Source organism: Mytilus edulis, chromosome 6, assembly GCF_963676685.1.
Source record: "Mytilus edulis chromosome 6, xbMytEdul2.2, whole genome shotgun sequence".
Lineage (NCBI taxonomy): Eukaryota > Metazoa > Mollusca > Bivalvia > Mytilida > Mytilidae > Mytilus > Mytilus edulis.
In genome coordinates this window covers 80,018,155-80,038,667 of record NC_092349.1, presented here as the reverse complement: position 1 = coordinate 80,038,667, position 20,513 = coordinate 80,018,155, and the positions used below count along the sequence as shown (strand labels likewise).

At 32.0% G+C, this 20,513-nt stretch overlaps 2 protein-coding genes and 1 long non-coding RNA gene across 5 annotated transcripts in view; 2 read left to right on the top strand and 1 right to left on the bottom strand.

Annotated features, from left to right (window-relative positions):
* Positions 1-546: 546 nt before the first annotated feature.
* LOC139528578 (uncharacterized) overlaps positions 547-20,513 on the top strand; it is a 50,696-nt gene continuing 30,729 nt past the window's right edge. The window contains exons 1-5 of one of the 3 annotated variants that reach the window (XM_071324610.1): positions 547-704; positions 6,975-7,066; positions 8,723-9,040; positions 9,297-9,412; positions 10,436-10,625. In XM_071324610.1, coding sequence (XP_071180711.1) covers positions 7,006-7,066; positions 8,723-9,040; positions 9,297-9,412; positions 10,436-10,625 — 685 coding nt within the window. In that variant the 5' untranslated portion in view covers positions 547-704; positions 6,975-7,005. Of the gene's footprint in view, positions 705-4,783; positions 4,858-6,128; positions 6,277-6,974; positions 7,067-8,722; positions 9,041-9,296; positions 9,413-10,435; positions 10,626-20,513 lie in introns of those variants that run through there. The other 2 variants (XM_071324611.1, XM_071324613.1) reach the window with 2 other exon arrangements.
* Positions 13,724-20,513, bottom strand: part of LOC139528579 (uncharacterized) — a 34,267-nt gene continuing 27,477 nt past the window's right edge. The window contains exons 24-28 of the long non-coding RNA XR_011665632.1: positions 20,044-20,189; positions 18,148-18,284; positions 17,396-17,495; positions 14,536-14,672; positions 13,724-13,883 (exon numbers count right to left, since the gene is read on the bottom strand). This is a non-coding gene — a long non-coding RNA (uncharacterized lncRNA). The remainder of the gene's footprint in view (positions 13,884-14,535; positions 14,673-17,395; positions 17,496-18,147; positions 18,285-20,043; positions 20,190-20,513) is intronic.
* On the top strand, positions 17,906-20,463 carry LOC139528570 (uncharacterized). The gene is made up of 2 exons (XM_071324601.1): positions 17,906-18,300; positions 18,674-20,463. The coding sequence occupies exons 1-2, from the start codon at positions 18,026-18,028 to the stop codon at positions 20,433-20,435; spliced, it is 2,037 nt and encodes a 678-aa protein (XP_071180702.1). The 5' UTR covers positions 17,906-18,025; the 3' UTR covers positions 20,436-20,463.

The following is a 20,513-nucleotide window of genomic DNA, read 5'->3' as shown; positions in this document are numbered from 1 at the left end:
CATGATTTTTTTAGAAGTTATTGCCTCTAACTAGATTTCAATCGAAGTAATTAGCATTTGATAGTCATTTGATTGTCTATTTATTTACAAGGTGTTATTGGCTTCTAACTAGCTTTAAATTGAAGTTATTTGCATTGACCCAATTGGATAGTTGTCTGATTATCAACTTTACCACATCACTTCATTATCAAATTTATTTTACTTTTGCGTTTCAAAGTATATAATGTACTTTTCGATGTGAGTCAAGGACCGTACTTTGACCTATTATGGTTAACTTTTTATAAATTGTATTAGAATGTTGGGTTGTCTCATTTGTATCATACTACATCTTCGTATATCTATGTACACTGACAAAAACATTTTTTTATGTAAACAAAGTGTTTCCCTTTATCTTTGGATTTAAACTTTTCGAAAACATTGCTTAAAAAACTACATGGGTTTTCCAGTTATGCATTGCACAAATACAATAGAATATTTAACATACATTATAACACTGACGAAATTTAAAGTATATTTTACCTATATTATATACACTTCTTTACAAATGTGATTGAAATTCAATCAACTATAACTTAATACATATAAATATATATGTATCGCCTTTCATGATCAGACGAAAACTGAACATAAACATGATAAACCTGAAACACTTTCTATCGTATTCATAAGTTTGTAATATTTGCACTATTATTAAATATTTCAAGGTAAGTGACTATATGTCTTAGACAGAAAACATGTTTGAATTACTCCAAATCTAAAAAATAAATACAAGGATGCGGTTTTTATATTTATTTTAGATATTTGATTCTAAAAGTAAACAAAGATTCATACTGAAAATTGACTTATTGTAAGCTTTAAGAATTAAATATTGTAAATTATATGTCTGCCCCTGCAAAGCAATGTAATTAGATTTTGATAAACGATTACTGAATGATGTTTCTTTCTCATATAATGTTTTGAATTATTTTTAAATGGGTATATCATATCTAAAAATAGCTTTATCAAAATAGGGTAGATCATGTATATGGAAACGCACATCTATCATGTTTTCAAGCCGTGTAAGTGATATAATACATAAAAGAAATATCGATTAAGTTAATACTACAAATGTTACGAAATTTTAAACAAATTAATTTATTACGTCTTAGAACCTAAGAAAAATGAAAATGTAAAATCCTCACAGAAATACATATAGGTAATTGCCAATTTGGTGGTTGGTCGTTCAAACAAAAATTATAAATAAAATAATAATGAAATACATATCCACTGCAAAAGAGGGACGAAAGATACCTATAGGACAGTCAAACTCATAAATCGAAAATAAACTGACAATGCCATAGCTAAAAATGAAAAAGACAAACAGATAAACAGATAAACAAAAGTACACATGACACAACATAGAAAACTTAAGAATAAGCAACACGAACCCCACCAAATAACTAGGTGTGATCTCAGGTGCTCCGGAAGGGTAATTAGATTTTGCTCCACATGTGACACCCGTCGTGTTGTTCATGTTATAACAAATCTGGTAAATAGTCTAATTCTCTAGGTCACATTCATGAAAGGGAAGGGGATTGTAAATGTAATATCATCGTTACCATCAGTTAAAAACACACTACATAAATTATGCAACTTAGCCTTCCCAAAATGCCATTGTTGTGGCAGGGAAATCATGTCCTTCTCTTCTTGTTGTTGCAACCATCATACTGTTTATATCCAGCTCTTCTGTGATAAAGCACATATAATGTTGTAATCAAGTAGGAAGTGATTTTTGATCTAAACAAGTAGAATATGTCAGTGGTCATCACCAACAACATTATTATGAAATGTCAACCGAAGCATTATGTTGCCAGTTAAGCGTTTGAAAAGATAATTTCAACTATACCCTTTATATTTCTTGGTTTATTAACTTTCTTTAAATTCATTAAATGAAATGCAAGCACTAAAAACTCGGAGATGTATAACCTGAATCGACAATTTTGTCATTAGAAAAAAGTATTTGGTATGATTGCCAATGACACAACTCTCCACAGAGACCAAATGACATAGAAGTTAATAAGTATAGCTCACCGTAGGTGCTTCAACAAAACTAATTCCGCATAGTCAGTTGTGAAAGGTTCGAAATGGTAAATATTAAACTATTCAAACGAGAAATCAAACGGGCTGATTAATGTACAAAATAATGAACGAAAAACAAACATGATATAGCAATAAATAATAACCACTGAATTATAGTTTCCTGACTTGGGACAGGCACATACATAATGTGGAGGGTTTAACTAGTTTGAAGGCGCCAAACCTCCGCTAACGGAGAACAGTGGTGGAACAATACGATATAAGAACAATTTATTTATAAGTTTTTTTAGGGGTGTTATATTATGCTGTCTTATTTTTTGCTGTCTAAGATGTGTCTACATGTATCTTTCACGTCAATCGTATGTTATGTGATCGAGTCCTTTCATTGCTAGTTATGATGGTATAATTCATAAGGTTATATATTTACTTGTCCGCTCTTAATGTCTTACTTCCGGATATGACCCAGCAACGTATTTTAACAGCAGAAACAATAAAGATCTCACTAAGTGGTAAGATCTTCTAACCCTTACAAATCACTTGAGTTTGTTGTCGGATTTGATGTGTACAGATTTTTCAATATTCACTTCTGTATAATTTAGGTTTTATCCACCGTTTTTTTACATAAGAAAATGTCTATACTAAGTCAGGAATATGTAGCTAGCTAAACCTCTAACTTGTATGATAGTCGCATAATAATTCCATTGTATTGACTACGAGGTGTGAACAAAACAAACAGATAATAGGTAAAAATATCATTTTAAATAGGAGTACATCAGACAAAATTGTGTTATAATCTTAATTAACATGACAACCAAAAGAATAGTCAGCAAAGACAACACAAAAAGGCATAAAAACAAAGCACATTAACAAAACGAATGACTAGACTATAAAATTCTTACCAATAAAACAAGGAAGGGATGGATAAGTCAAATGGGTATTTATATGAAATAGACTTAATAGTAAAAATAAAATTTAACAACGACAAACAAAAGAATGCTATAACACGTTATTAAATTGATACACAACGTCAGTACCTAGAATCTATATTTCAAGACCATCGTGTATTATTTGTGAAGTCTATACGGAATATTTATCAACAGGGTCTTGCGTCCGATGAACATTTTAGAAAAGCTGAAAGGCACCTTATTTTACAGAACTTTTTACAGTAGTCAGAATGTTTTGTCCCTAACAAAGACAGTTGTATCCTTAAATAACAACATATATAGTTGGACTTTAACGTCCAATCTGCCTCTAACTTTAGAATAACAAATATGTGTGCTAACTGAACATAAATCAAATGTGTTCATCATAGTTCACACAATGTGATTTAATTTTTATTTATTGTAACCTATGTATGGGTTTTTGTTTGTTCAACTTCATATTCAAAAAATGTAGTTTGTTCACAGTTACTATGAAATCCTATCTTGATGGCTGTTAAAATTGAATGGTGATAATAAGAAGGAAAAAAATTAACAAAGCAAATTTTATGAAGCTGTTTTAAGGAAACTTTTAAAATTTGGAAAGCCAAACGAGTAACGTCGGATACTGTACTTCATCGTTTGTCTAAAGATCATAATACAAACCTATGATTGTCCACAATTTTCAACCTTAGTAAAAGAGGGACGAAAGATACCAAAAGGACAGTCAATCTCATAAATCGAAAATAAACTGACAACGCCATGGCTAAAAATGAAAAAGAAACAGACAAACAATAGTACACATGCAAAAACATAGAAAACTAAAGAATAAACAAAACGAACCCCACCAAAAAAGTAGGGGTTATCTCAGGTGCTCCGGAAGGATAAGCAGATCCTGCTCCACATGTGGCACCCGTCGTGTTGCTTATGTGATAACAAATCCGGTAAATAGTCTAATTCTGTAGGTCAGATTCATGAAAGGGAAGGGGATTGAAGTTACTACGTAAGGAACATATCCGATATCATTTGTGAAACGGTTATTCCATAACGGTCAACCAACTCGTGATGGCGTCCGTAAAATTTACGAAGGGATGATTTCAACTTCACCATTTGAAACTCTTGGTTTGATAGCTTCCGTGTGAGCAGCAACCCTCAGTAAGTGTCGATAGATTGTATATTTTGATTTTCAATTTAATTGACAATTCTCAATTCACTTATCATGCAAAGAGTTAATGGAATATGATTTTAACACAAAAATGAACTCGAAATTTAACATTATATGTGTCTTGAACGTAGGACAGATGTTCCCAATTTTCAATACTTTGTTGTTACATTTAAGATGTAGTATTTTCATCGACACATGCAGATTGTTTTTGTTTTTATTTAATATCAACTATCTCAATTGCCATAATTAGTTCGAAACAGTATATATACTCTCTATTAAAAAATATGTTTTGTAAAAATCATGGCTTTTTAGGGCATTAACACTAATGAGATGTTTTTTTTATAAGGATGGTCATTTAAATATTGTATTATGAAATATGTAGATACAATCAAATCTCTATAGCTGAATACAAAGCTTTTTTGCACATATAACTATGCAACTACTGTAAATATTTATTATGCATCAAATTTCAGTTAAATGTTTATTGAATACAATAACATATTTTTCTCGACACGTTCCATTTAAATTGCTTTGACATAAAGTAACTAATATGTTTACTAAAGGTGAAAATTTTCGCATTAATAATAGATACATAGAATTATGGTAGTTTCGATATTATATATAGACCAAAAAATTTCCAAAATCACAACCGATTGTCATATGACTTATGTCGTCAAAAGTTAGAACAAAACGTAAAAGGTAAGAAATACACAGACATTCATTTAACGTTATAAAAAAAAAGTAAAATCACAAAAATACTGAACTCCGAGGAAAATTCAATCGTAAAGTCCCTAATCAAATGACAAAACACATCAAACGAATGGACAACAACTGTTATATTCCTGACTTGGTACAGGCATGTTCAAATGTAGAAAATGGTGGATTGAACCTGGTTTTATAGCGCTAAACCTCTTAAATGACATTCACATCAAATTTCGTTATATTTACAACGATTCGTAAACATAACAGACATAATAAATAAAAGCAAAAATATGGGTACAGCAGTCATTACTGTGTTACAATAATAGTGTACAAATTAGAATATAAGTACAACATATACAATATAAAGCTGTACAACTTTTATAATAAACAATGGGCATCTCGACTTATAATATCACTTCCCAATGCCAAAATATTGAAAAATCAAAAACCTATAGCAACGTTGAGCGCAATTTTTTGGATTCGAGCGTCACTAATGAGTCTTTTGTAGACGAAACGCGCGTCTGGCGTATATACTAATATAAAAAAGAAGATGTGGTATGATTGCCAATGAGACAACTATCCACAAAAGACCGAAATGACACAGACATTAACAACTATAGGTCACCTTACGGCCTTCAACAATGAGCAAAGCCCATACCGCATAGTCAGCTATAAAAGGCCCCGATAAGACAATGTAAAACAATTCAAACGAGAAAACTAACGGCCTTATTTATGTAAAAAAAAAGAAGTAGTTTAGTCCTGGTATCTATGATGAGTTTATTTATAACTTAAAAAGCAAGTGTGAACTAAACACGGACAAGCAATCATAGTTTTACATAGTGGAAGACTTATAACTAAGTTTTGAATGATTTGACAATTTTAACATCATATCTAAGACAATCTAGATATTTACTTTTATGCAAGTACTATGTCCCGAGATACTCAGTCGTTTATACCAACTCGGTAATGCTTTTGGGGACTACTGAGTGAACTTACAACAGTGTCATGTGTTCTTTCATTTGTTTGTTTGTCTTCTTCATTCAAAGCCATTGCGTTGTCAGTTTATTTTCGATCTATGAGTTTGACTGTCCTTCCTGTATCTTTCCCTCATATTTTAAAGGTTTTTATAGATGGCGGAGTGTGGATGATACACATTTTCTGTGAATCATCATTAAATTGGTATGACTGCATATTAAACGTCTTACTGACAGCTAATGACTTTTGAAAAATTGTAGAAATTAAAATACGTTTCAATAATTTGGTACTGCAAACATTGGATTTTTAAAATGTGAAAGATATTTTTTTCTATGACCATTTCACACAACCACGGACCACTGGTTTATTCAAACACTCCCAGTAACCATCACGTAGATAACATTTATCTTATTGACAACATACAAATTGCGTATAAGTTTTGTAAGTATAAAACAAAAATTATTCATATATAACGTCCGTTCGAAGTGCTTTAATGGGATGTACACTCAACAGAAATTATCAAACCAAAAACATTAAGAGCAATCGATTTGTAGATATACAGGAGTTCATGAGGAGTTTGAGATAAAAAAAGACGGTGATCTATTGTTGTTAATATCTTTGTCATTTGTTTGCTTGTGAACAGTTGTCTCATTTGTAATCATACCACATCTTCTTTTTGATTTCTTTTTGATATATACATCAATAATAACCAAAAAATAACTCAACTATGTCTACGTAAGTTTGAAATTTAATTTCCTCACTTATCAATTGAGAATTATATAAACGTATGATATAAATCAGACAGTGTTTAACACTGACTCTTGATCCTGATAATACCCCGGAGAACAACAGTCAATATAACATCCAGTGGTCGTGAACCGGTGCTACTACAATACTTGATTTTTTATTTTGTGTAGCCAATGCGCTCTTTTAGAATTTAAGATTCATATTGACCAGCAATGGAAAGGTCTGATAATTCGGTATTGCGTTGCAGTTTTAAAGTTTTAACATGATCGCCAACCATTATTTAAGTAGTATAAGGACCAAACGTTGAGTTCGTTAGCTTATTTATTAATTGACATATCTAATAGGAAAAACAATTATGAATATATTGTATTACAGTTTATAATCCTTTTTAGATCGTTTTAATCGACACAAAGGATAAGCAGAATGGTTTCTGCTCTGAAGTATGTTATGTTTCAGTTCGTTTCGAGGCATATACTTGCATGTAGTAAGTATAATTAGTTGTAATGTTTGTGTTTAATAGTGCAAACATATTATAAATCAAAATAGATGAAATAAATATTAAATATTCTAGTGTGGTTTTAAGAAACTAACAGACTTAGATAAGACATTTAGCTCCTCAAACAAAATTTAAGAAGTAGTTCTCCCACAAATGCGCATCATTATTACATAACTATTTGGTGTGCACTATAAGATTAAGATGAGAATAAAGTAATGTATTTTATAACATAAAACAATAAAATGTTAATTTAATCTATTATACATGTAAGAGGTGAATATGGTTTCCTATAAAATGATGATATCTAGATTTGTTATTTATAATCATTGTAAGTATTCATCAATGTTTTTTCTGAGGAGGTCGTTCCCTCAACCTTTTCAAAAGGGATTAATCTTTTTTGCATACTGCTTTATGATTTACATTGTATCATTAAGATAAAACAAAATTCTTATAATCTCTTTTTTTTTCTTGAAAAAAGTTTGTTATGACAGTAAGTACAATGCATTTTACTTTTTTTGTTTGACTATTTATTTATTTCTAAAGTAAGCTGTTAAACTTTTCTTCACTTCTTTTGTTTGTTTGCTCTTAGTGACACAGTTTGGCGTACTAAATTATAATCCTGGTACCTTTGATACCTATTTACACCACTGGGTCGATGCCACTGCTGGTGGACGTTTCGTCCCCGAGGGTATCACCAGCCCAGTAGTCAACACTTCTGTGTTGACATGAATATCAATAATGTGGTCATTTTAATAAATTTCATGTTACAAAACTTTGAGTTATCGAAAAACTAAGGATTTTCTTATCCCAGGCATTGATTACCTTAGCCGTATTTGGCACAACTTTTAGGAATTTTGGATCCTCAATGCTCTTCAACTTTGTACTTGTTTGGCTTTATGAATATTTTGATATGAGCGTCACTGATGAGTCTTATGTAGACGAAACGCGCGTCTGGCGTACTAAATTATAATCCTGGTACCTTTGATAACTATTTGAACGTAGTTTTAAGAAGAATTTTTTTTCTCCTTTCATTCTTATTTATATATATTTTGACAAGGCAATTTAAGCGACCATAACACGTAAACATATGTTTTGAAGAAGTTAACAGTATTACCAATAATTTGAATACGTTTTGAAGTAATTCTTAAAAAACTTAACAGTTTGCTCTGCCAATCTAATATGAAACCTTTAAACAACTTTCACACCATTGTGTTCTTCATACCGTTTTCTTAGTGCAAATGAAAAACTCTTCAAAATCAAGGCTATAAGAAACAATCAGTTCTGAGCTGCATATTTACTCTTACGGGAAAGTTAATATATTAGCCTATCTTTTTATTAAGATACATTTCAAGATAACTATTCATAGCTAGTAATTTATTATTATAAGAAAAGCAAAAACCGTTATCAAATTTAAAAAGGAAAATTGCTGAAAGTCTATCTTTGAACAAAACCTTCACTCGTGAAGCTCGGGATAACTGAATATATCGAAATCTTTATATAGGGCCATATGCTGTGTCTGTAATGTTATCATTTTGAACAATTCAATTGAAACTATGTGTCATACACTGTATATATTAATTGATCTGTGAAATCGAGATTCTTAATATATGTCTCTCTTTTATTTAATTATTATTTTGATTACAGCTGAATTGGAACTGTTAACAAAACCTGTAGTCTTTGGAGAAAATGTGCAACTTGCTTGCGCCGCCAATGACACAGAAATACCACTTGATCAACAACCCGGCAGAAGATGGTCAGGTGGACCTTTTGATAAAGTATTGTGTTTGAATGCTATACCTGCAGATCCTTTCAAATATTATGAAGTAATCGGAAAGGATAGATATGAGTACATCCTTGTTATAAAAAACTTTTCAGAGGCTGATGTAGGCTGTGAATATAAATGTATCGTTGGTGTAGACGAAACACGAAAGACACTCCAGCTCAACGAGGAGGACTATGAATGTAAATTTTATTACAAATTTTTATTTCATATTTTAGCTTTTATTCGCTCTCAAAATGTAATTCACCAAATTTTCATTTCAAAATTGTTAACAAAATGTCAATTTTATAACATCTTTTAATTCATTGTTAGTTTTGGGCTGTGTGTTGTCTCCTTAACACGTTCCCCGTTTTCGTTTTCAATCTTATTAATTAAGAAGATTAAATCAATACATGTCAAAATAGCACATTTTATGTATACATGATATATTTTTAATAGATATACCGCCAACAGAAACAACAACTGTAACGTCAAGTTTAATGTATGGACATTTCAGTGTTGATGTTCATTTTGATAAAGTATGGCCAACGCCGGAATGTGAAATCATTTTTGAGGTATATTGATACTAAAAAAAAATTTAATGCATTTTGAAAGTTTAGATATTTAAAGTGCATCGACGTCACAACATAGTACGGCCATTTGTTTTATTTTGTTAAATTATGAACCTTACCGACAGCTCACAAGATATCTTTTGCTTCTGGTAAATTTGATCTTTCCCATGCATTTAACAAATAAAATGAATCTTGTAATAGGTCTTGCAATGAACTTTGAAAAGACCAATGCTCCTTTCAAATTATCGAATATAATGTGTAAGCTAAAACCACTGATATCTATTCACGTTCTTATGACTAAGTATACTGATTCTTATTAAAAAGGGACGGAAGATACAAACGGGACACTAAACCAATAGATTTAAATGATGTGAACAAAGCCATGACAATCCTTTCTTCAACACAAGAAAAGAACAACAAAAAGTTACCACGAAAAGACAAAAATAATAAATGCAAACGACAACCTGATGCTCCACTATTTGCACTATTCGTATAGATGTTACTCACTGTACAAAATGAAGTTTGCTTTCAACCAAAATGTTAAAATATGAAGACGAAATTTTGTACAGATAAATATTGATACACATTATAGTTTTAAATAGACTCGTTGATAAATTGCCAGCATGAAAGATATGTAACCCCCTAACATGAACTACATGAAATAGCTAACTAAATAATCTGACCGGAAGCGTGTTTCATGAACACCAGATTCATCATTGGTTTTAAAATAAAAAAAAATGTTCGTTAACTAAGTCAATTCCGAAGATTTAGAGCAATAAAAATTAGAATAGATTTTACATGTCTGGTTAATTCTTTCCACAGGGTAGGATAAATTTTATAACCTTGTTTTTGTCCTAACAAATAACAACGGCACCAAATGTACTTCTCCGTATTAAAAATTAACAATACAATGATGAACAGCACATAACCATCAGTAATAACAATGTTGATAAACTTATATGTTAATCAGATAAACAAGTCAATATAATTTAATGAAGGTTAAATGTCTTTATCTTTTTTTTCTAGGATGTCAAATATGGAAATAAAGCAAAAATGTCAAAAAGGACAAATGGGAAATTATATTCTGTTGACATTAGTTTAAAACACACTTTAAGAAAAAAAGACTGTAAAGGTGAAATGTTGATTTCCTGCGAGATTGGAACAAAACACATCGAGGTTCAGAGAAAACATTTTAACACATGCCCAGTCACTGCACGTATGTATGATTAAAATGTATTGGTACCATCTGAGACTATCATTCTGTCAGTATAATAGTCCCAGGTACCATCTGCATTTCAAGCCAAGGAATATGATATCTGCAGAATCTTTTCTAACATTGATATGTCAGATCTTTATATAGCCAGAAAGAAACTTAAATTATTATATGTCATTTCATCTTATCTCAAGCCGTTTTAACGAATTGATATGGGGTGTTAGAAACTTGTGAGCAAAGGAAAAGACAATAAAAGAAAAAACTTACCAAAATAAATGACACAAAAGTGATTGGAAAGGTTTATTGACTTATATTGGTGTCTGTTTCGGCATAACCGAAATTTAATGTAAAGAGTAATATATGATGCTAACTGTATTACTGGATTTATTTCACTTGACTGGGCGGACTTTAACAAGCTCGCTCAATATAGACCAATCCATCTATAGACAAGAGTTTTAGGATAAAATCATAAATGAAGTGTCCAGTTATGCTCATTGATCCGGTTAAAATATGTAAACACGTATTACTTGTGTTTTCGGAAAATAAATAATGAGACACAGTTGTTGATATTCTTGTAAGGCATAGTTTTAAAACATGTTAAATTTGTCACATATGGGAATTGGTGAAATTGAAAGTAAAACCATGAGGACATCAGCTTCAAAATATGCGTATGTATTTTTTTTAAACCGCGTTTAAATACTTTTTTTTCTCCTCATTATATTCTGAATGATTTAAGGGGGTGCACAGAAATACGCTGCAAATGGAATATATATATATATTTTCTATAAAACACGTTTAAATTAAATCAAAATTTTCAATCAGAAAAGTTACAAACAGAATAAAACGACAGCCCATGTAAAAAAAGCTCTGCTTAAGCACATGTAAATGCAAAAAAAAAAACCAACAACTATTTCATCCCTTATTGTACACTTTTATTTCTGTATATCTGTTTGATAACACTGATGGGTGATTAGAAATCAGTAACAATAATAACGGCAATCATCCTTATCACACACATCTTTGAATAGACTGTCCTTATGCAAATTGAAACGTAAGCTCCGGCCGATCAGTTGAAATAACATTAATTTAGTAATAACAACCAATTAACTATGGGCATTTATATTTATTTCGCAATCTAAAGCCTCGGTCACACCTTACCGGATAGCACGAACGGACGACTAACGGATGAAAATAAAAGTTGTCCGTTGACAAAATTGTTATCCGTTGGGAGTCCGTTGATGTACTGACCGAATAAAACGGACGTGTAACGAATGCATAACGGACACACACCGGATGTGAAACGTACCGGACAGAACGGAAGTCGAACATACATCTAATGGACGGGTACCGCATAAAACGAACACCTAACGGAAGCGTACCGGATAAAACGGATGAACAAGATAAAAAATTAAAGACGACAATAATAATACATGTAAATCGCATAAATATTCAAAATGTTTCTGTGTAACTGGTTTTGGTTTGTTCTTCAAAACGCCACCAAAGAGCTGCTTGATTGTGAAGAAGTGCCATTACTCTAAGATCGATTATGAATAATAAGAATTAATGAACCTTAAGAAATCTGACACAAATGTCTGACATACCAATAATTGGCATTTCTGACGAGAAATTTTCAATTGGCATTTATCCGTCTCAGATCCGTTCATCATCCGTTTTATCCGTTATACGTCCGGTAGAAGTCCGTTTATCATTCGTTCAACATCCGTTTTATCCGTTAAACGTCCGGTAGAAGTCCGTTGGTAAAATTATTTTCCAGACCTCCAACGGATGCATAACGGACACGTAACGGATACAATACGGAAACGAAACGGACGAGTACCGTAAAAAACGGACGACGACCGGACGTCCAACTAACATTTTATCCATTGGGAGTCAGTTCAAAGTTTTGAACATGCTCAAAAAATTTCCATTGGACAGAATGGACGTCGATGGATAAAACGTACGCTAAACGGACATGCAACAGATATGGACGGACGTCTAACGGATAATAACGGACGTCTAACGGACATGAACGGATTGAAAAAAAGTCATCCGTTAGGCATCCATTCTAGCTATCTGTTACGGTTTGACCGAGGCTTTTGACACGGGTTCGTCTATACAGGACAAAATATAGCTGATCAGTTGCCATCGAATATAAACAGCACAAGTTTAAATCGCAGCAAAGATGAACATCAAACTTTACGAAAAGCAGTCACAAATCTTGTTAAACATATCTTCGAAGCGGTAGAAAGCAATTATTTTTCAAATCATTGTCACGACGTAAATGTGAAAATTCAAAGGTACTCTGATATCATAAAGGATACAGAGGTTGCAAGATTTCCTCTTTATTTTTCTGTAATCATATCTATGATAAAATAAATACACAGGCTTAACAGAGTTGAGGATATGTTACTTTATGAAGCCTATGTTTGTTGTGAAATTTAGATGCAAGGAAACATTAAATGTTGGTATTCATTTATGAGATATATACTTCAATCATTTGATATACAAAATTTCAATACAAAGCTCAATAAATTAATTAATTTGGTAAAACGTCATAAATATATTATGCATAATGAATTCTATAAAATTTGTATTGTTACATCGTTACGTGTTTTACATATATGGTTACAATTGCGCAATTATTTACAATGCATTTTACATAGGGTACCCTGTCTCTTTGAATCCTAATAAAAAAAAAAGTACATAAATTGCAGAGAAACCAAAGCCAGAATCTGAAAGGAGACATACTAAGAATTTATTTCAGTAAAAAAAAACAACATGCTTATGCGGCGGAAATTGCCTTAAATAGCTGTTGTTATGGACGCTTCCAAAATCCGCACTAAATGACATAGCAAAATTTTCAGTCAACCTATTACCACAAAAAAAATATTTCCACAGAGAATACTAAATCAATCATTCCAAATTGTTACTATTTTTGCACAAAAATGGTTTATCTTTCATAAAATCAATAAATGGAAGGCATACCATCCAATCAGAAGCCTCATAGATTTTTTTCCTTACTACCATCTTGGGTTCAAAAACTTCCCGGTGAAATGTAAACAAATAATTGCGCAATTGTAACCTATAGAAAGAATAAAAAGTTTTCAAATGAGACTTTATTTTTGCCTGCATATACAACTATCTATGTCTATCACACACACCAAATTAGGAAGTGATCTGTGAAGTCTTCTTTGAGAAATGGACATTTCTATACTTCATCCCATGTTTGCGGCCAGTAGAAGATTTAGTCAGCAATACCAACTGAAACAGAAGTTTAAATGAAAAATTCAAGCATTAAAATTCTACAAAAAAATACAAATGTTGTTTTTTCATGTACATATAAGCAATGTTTCTTTGCGTATGTATAAGTTGATTTCAAATTTTATTCAGGGTGGAATATACCCAAGATTTATTGAAAATAGTGAAAAACAGTCTTTTTTCATATATTTTCAAAACTTTTGTCCAAAAAAAAGTGTACTGAAGAGGCACTTTGAATCATTAACCTCTATCATTTTATTACCAATGATAAGAGAAATAAAGATGATATGCATTAAATCTGGCTGTCCTCACAGAAACTATAAAAATATCAAAACATTATCTTGTTGTCTATTTAGAAATTCTGTAAAAATTTAAGGGGTCATCTGTTTCTTTTCAATTTCTTCTATAAATTAGTGAGCATTTGATTTCAACTTATATTGCAAAAAGAAATTATAAGAACATTATTCAAAATCAGCATATAAAAAAAAAAGACAGTGTAGAATATAAGTGAAAATTCTGTTGTTTTACTAAATATGGTATTCCAAAAGGGAAATACACACAAATTCAAAGGTGGAAATGTTCCTTATAACAAGAAAAGAAAGACTGTGAAACAAAATAAAAGTGACTCTTACACATCTAAGTACATTAGACTTACCAAAGAAAAACACAATTTAGTAGTGAATGATCCGTATGCTAATCCACAGGAGAAATCCAAAAGGGTTTGCCGTGCTGCAAGATTACTCCGTCCAATGAGTGATGAGGTGCTTCTTACCAAACCAATTAGGAAAAATGCTAAAAAGGACAAAAGGTAAGCTAACAATTGAATAATATTTACTCATAAACAGTTTAAGTGAAATATTTTTACCAAAAAAGACAATAATTTGGAAATAATAGAGTAAAAAGTACAAAAAATTGCCCATTTTGAGCCACTATGCACCTTTCTTAATTAAAAAAGAACAGTATAATCATATAAACTGTTATTTTTATGAATTAAACAACAAATATATTAATAAAAAGAAGCATCTTCATACATATTGCAAGATTTAAAAGTCTATGTACCATCTAAAATCACAGAGAAAAATATCTGTCAACTAAGGGGCAGGTAACTCTATTTTCAAAATTAGTAAATAGGCATATGTACTTTGCTAAGTCTAATTTTTATTTTTTTTGATATTTTTTAGACCGGATTACAATTCAAACAGAGCAATATGTATATACAAGATGGAGGAAATGTGGAATGCAGCATTTAAAGAACATCAATTGAGAAATCCACAGTGTGAAGGTATTCTGCTATGCGATTTAGGAAATGAAGAGAAAAGAGGCTTTGGAACGCGACAACAGCTAATATGCACAAAGTGTGATTACAAATCAAAGCGGTACACCCTGTATGAAGAATTGGAAAGTGGGAAACCTGGGAGAAAAGCATCAAAACTTGACACTGCAATTCATGTCGGCCTGAGTCAATCACCCATTGCTTATTCTGGTATACAAAAAATCTTCTTAAGTGGTAACATCTTGGCTCCAACAACATCTAGCCTACAAAGAAGAGCAAATACAGTCATGAAACAAATTGAACAAATTAATAAACAGGATATGAAAAGAAGAAGAAATGATATTGTAGAAATAAATAAGTTAAGAGGCAAGGAAAATCCACATGCTATAAGTGTTCAAATGGATGGAATGTACAATAATCCACTGTATTCTGGTGTAGGCCGCACTCCATTTCAACCGGCAACACAAACAATTTATACGGCAGCTGAAAATGAAACATCAAAACACAATATATTAGCATTAAATATCAAAAACAAGCTCTGTTCCAAACATTCTAGTCTTGACGTAGACAATGACTCAGGCCGACTTCATGAAGATTGCACAGATGATTGCAGTGCAAATATACCCATGGTAAAAAGTATAGGAGATGAGTATACCTGGGCCAGGGAATGCCTCCTTGATTTAAAGGAAGACCAACTTGAAATTGAGCATTTAGTTACTGATGCAGACAGTTCTGCCTATAAAGCTGCCATGGACCTTCACAATGAGGGTATAAATACTGTTGAGCCAGAAAACTTTTTAGACACTAGACATCTTTCCGACCATGTACGTAAAGGAGCAAAGTCAGATAAAACTCTTTTAAAAGTGATGCCAGCTACAACAAAACTAAAAAGACAAAAACTTTTGAATAATTTCTCTGTTGATCTGACTGAGAGATGTAACAGAGAACTATTACTGGCCTATAAATTTTATGCTGGAGACTTTTGCAAAGTAAAAAATAAAATTTCTCACACTGTGGATGCCATAGCTTACTGCTACATGGGAGATCATGCCAGGTGCAGAAAAAACTCCTTTGCCTGTAAAGGATTTCAGGGATCGTGGTTAAAAGGCCGTCCTTTCTTACCAAATTCTTTTAATATAAGTAGCTGCAATGAGAATTTAGACTCGCTTCGGAAACAAATAAATAAGCGACTTGGTTCCAAAGTGCTTGAAAAGACACGGTTAAACATGAACACCAATTTTGTTGAGGGATTTAATAGGTGTTTAAGAAGATCATTACCTTCAAATGTTACTTTCAAGAAAAACATGTCTGGTCGTGCACATGCAGCAGCTCACAGCGTTAATAATGGTCCAGGGGAGTCTATATTAGAACTCTGTAGTGCTCTACACTGTGATATTCCAGTAGGCAGTAGTGCATACAAGGCTCTGAAAAATATTCAAAAAACTGACATTTTGCAGAAAAAACACAAACAAAGTGTAAATTATAAAGTATTTCGAGGTGAAAAAAGGTGCAAGTTATACAAATTATATGAAAAACTCAGCGAAATAATCCAATATGAGAAGAATATGCTAATGAAAGCTGACCGCGGCATAAAATCATCAAAATCAAAACATGAAGACCACCCGTATGTTAAGAACAAGAAGCAGAAGAAGATTTCTATTCGAAAATAAATAAATTTAGTACTTTTAAATTAAACAATATGGTTTGTGACTCTTTGAACATAGTCCCTGGTTTTTACAGTGCAGTCGGTCCAAGTTAATAGCATGAGGTTCTAAAACAAGGTGGTTTACATTTACACATGATGCATTGTGACAAATATGGCTACACTCTATTGTATTATTGTTTTCATCCACCCTTGGCATATCATATCTGGTCAATTTATGCCTAATCATATATGCCACTCTATGTGCAGCCTCCCTTTTTTTCTCCCCCTGTGGCCATTTCACAACCTGTATGCCATAACCAGATTTTCCCTTTTTTGTGCCCGACCACTCAATACACCCCTTTCCATTGACACTTCCCTGGGTTTTTTTGTTGAATTTGTGTTGTAGTTCTCTCCAAAAGTCATCCATATTGATTAAAATTCAATCAAAATCAATTGAATGTTTGATTCAGAGTCAGATTTTCTGAAAATCCAATATCGAAAGTGAAAGTAGAGAAATTCTATAGAAAGAATAAAAAGTTTTCAAATGAGACTTTATTTTTGCCTGCATATACAACTATCTATGTCTATCACACACACCAAATTAGGAAGTGATCTGTGAAGTCTTCTTTGAGAAATGGACATTTCTATACTTCATCCCATGTTTGCGGCCAGTAGAAGATTTAGTCAGCAATACCAACTGAAACAGAAGTTTAAATGAAAAATTCAAGCATTAAAATTCTACAAAAAAATACAAATGTTGTTTTTTCATGTACATATAAGCAATGTTTCTTTGCGTATGTATAAGTTGATTTCAAATTTTATTCAGGGTGGAATATACCCAAGATTTATTGAAAATAGTGAAAAACAGTCTTTTTTCATATATTTTCAAAACTTTTGTCCAAAAAAAAGTGTACTGAAGAGGCACTTTGAATCATTAACCTCTATCATTTTATTACCAATGATAAGAGAAATAAAGATGATATGCATTAAATCTGGCTGTCCTCACAGAAACTATAAAAATATCAAAACATTATCTTGTTGTCTATTTAGAAATTCTGTAAAAATTTAAGGGGTCATCTGTTTCTTTTCAATTTCTTCTATAAATTAGTGAGCATTTGATTTCAACTTATATTGCAAAAAGAAATTATAAGAACATTATTCAAAATCAGCATATAAAAAAAAAAGACAGTGTAGAATATAAGTGAAAATTCTGTTGTTTTACTAAATATGGTATTCCAAAAGGGAAATACACACAAATTCAAAGGTGGAAATGTTCCTTATAACAAGAAAAGAAAGACTGTGAAACAAAATAAAAGTGACTCTTACACATCTAAGTACATTAGACTTACCAAAGAAAAACACAATTTAGTAGTGAATGATCCGTATGCTAATCCACAGGAGAAATCCAAAAGGGTGTGCCGTGCTGCAAGATTACTCCGTCCAATGAGTGATGAGGTGCTTCTTACCAAACCAATTAGGAAAAATGCTAAAAAGGACAAAAGGTAAGCTAACAATTGAATAATATTTACTCATAAACAGTTTAAGTGAAATATTTTTACCAAAAAAGACAATAATTTGGAAATAATAGAGTAAAAAGTACAAAAAATTGCCCATTTTGAGCCACTATGCACCTTTCTTAATTAAAAAAGAACAGTATAATCATATAAACTGTTATTTTTATGAATTAAACAACAAATATATTAATAAAAAGAAGCATCTTCATACATATTGCAAGATTTAAAAGTCTATGTACCATCTAAAATCACAGAGAAAAATATCTGTCAACTAAGGGGCAGGTAACTCTATTTTCAAAATTAGTAAATAGGCATATGTACTTTGCTAAGTCTAATTTTTATTTTTTTTGATATTTTTTAGACCGGATTACAATTCAAACAGAGCAATATGTATATACAAGATGGAGGAAATGTGGAATGCAGCATTTAAAGAACATCAATTGAGAAATCCACAGTGTGAAGGTATTCTGCTATGCGATTTAGGAAATGAAGAGAAAAGAGGCTTTGGAACGCGACAACAGCTAATATGCACAAAGTGTGATTACAAATCAAAGCGGTACACCCTGTATGAAGAATTGGAAAGTGGGAAACCTGGGAGAAAAGCATCAAAACTTGACACTGCAATTCATGTCGGCCTGAGTCAATCACCCATTGCTTATTCTGGTATACAAAAAATCTTCTTAAGTGGTAACATCTTGGCTCCAACAACATCTAGCCTACAAAGAAGAGCAAATACAGTCATGAAACAAATTGAACAAATTAATAAACAGGATATGAAAAGAAGAAGAAATGATATTGTAGAAATAAATAAGTTAAGAGGCAAGGAAAATCCACATGCTATAAGTGTTCAAATGGATGGAATGTACAATAATCCACTGTATTCTGGTGTAGGCCGCACTCCATTTCAACCGGCAACACAAACAATTTATACGGCAGCTGAAAATGAAACATCAAAACACAATATATTAGCATTAAATATCAAAAACAAGCTCTGTTCCAAACATTCTAGTCTTGACGTAGACAATGACTCAGGCCGACTTCATGAAGATTGCACAGATGATTGCAGTGCAAATATACCCATGGTAAAAAGTATAGGAGATGAGTATACCTGGGCCAGGGAATGCCTCCTTGATTTAAAGGAAGACCAACTTGAAATTGAGCATTTAGTTACTGATGCAGACAGTTCTGCCTATAAAGCTGCCATGGACCTTCACAATGAGGGTATAAATACTGTTGAGCCAGAAAACTTTTTAGACACTAGACATCTTTCCGACCATGTACGTAAAGGAGCAAAGTCAGATAAAACTCTTTTAAAAGTGATGCCAGCTACAACAAAACTAAAAAGACAAAAACTTTTGAATAATTTCTCTGTTGATCTGACTGAGAGATGTAACAGAGAACTATTACTGGCCTATAAATTTTATGCTGGAGACTTTTGCAAAGTAAAAAATAAAATTTCTCACACTGTGGATGCCATAGCTTACTGCTACATGGGAGATCATGCCAGGTGCAGAAAAAACTCCTTTGCCTGTAAAGGATTTCAGGGATCGTGGTTAAAAGGCCGTCCTTTCTTACCAAATTCTTTTAATATAAGTAGCTGCAATGAGAATTTAGACTCGCTTCGGAAACAAATAAATAAGCGACTTGGTTCCAAAGTGCTTGAAAAGACACGGTTAAACATGAACACCAATTTTGTTGAGGGATTTAATAGGTGTTTAAGAAGATCATTACCTTCAAATGTTACTTTCAAGAAAAACATGTCTGGTCGTGCACATGCAGCAGCTCACAGCGTTAATAATGGTCCAGGGGAGTCTATATTAGAACTCTGTAGTGCTCTACACTGTGATATTCCAGTAGGCAGTAGTGCATACAAGGCTCTGAAAAATATTCAAAAAACTGACATTTTGCAGAAAAAACACAAACAAAGTGTAAATTATAAAGTATTTCGAGGTGAAAAAAGGTGCAAGTTATACAAATTATATGAAAAACTCAGCGAAATAATCCAATATGAGAAGAATATGCTAATGAAAGCTGACCGCGGCATAAAATCATCAAAATCAAAACATGAAGACCACCCGTATGTTAAGAACAAGAAGCAGAAGAAGATTTCTATTCGAAAATAAATAAATTTAGTACTTTTAAATTAAACAATATGGTTTGTGACTCTTTGAACATAGTCCCTGGTTTTTACAGTGCAGTCG

Coding starts and splice junctions, on each gene's coding strand:
- LOC139528570 (XM_071324601.1), top strand. CDS start 18,026: ATGGTATTCCAAAAGGGAAATACACACAAATTCAAAGGTGGAAATGTT. Junction 18,301..18,673: donor AATGCTAAAAAGGACAAAAG/GTAAGCTAACAA, acceptor GATATTTTTTAG/ACCGGATTACAATTCAAACA.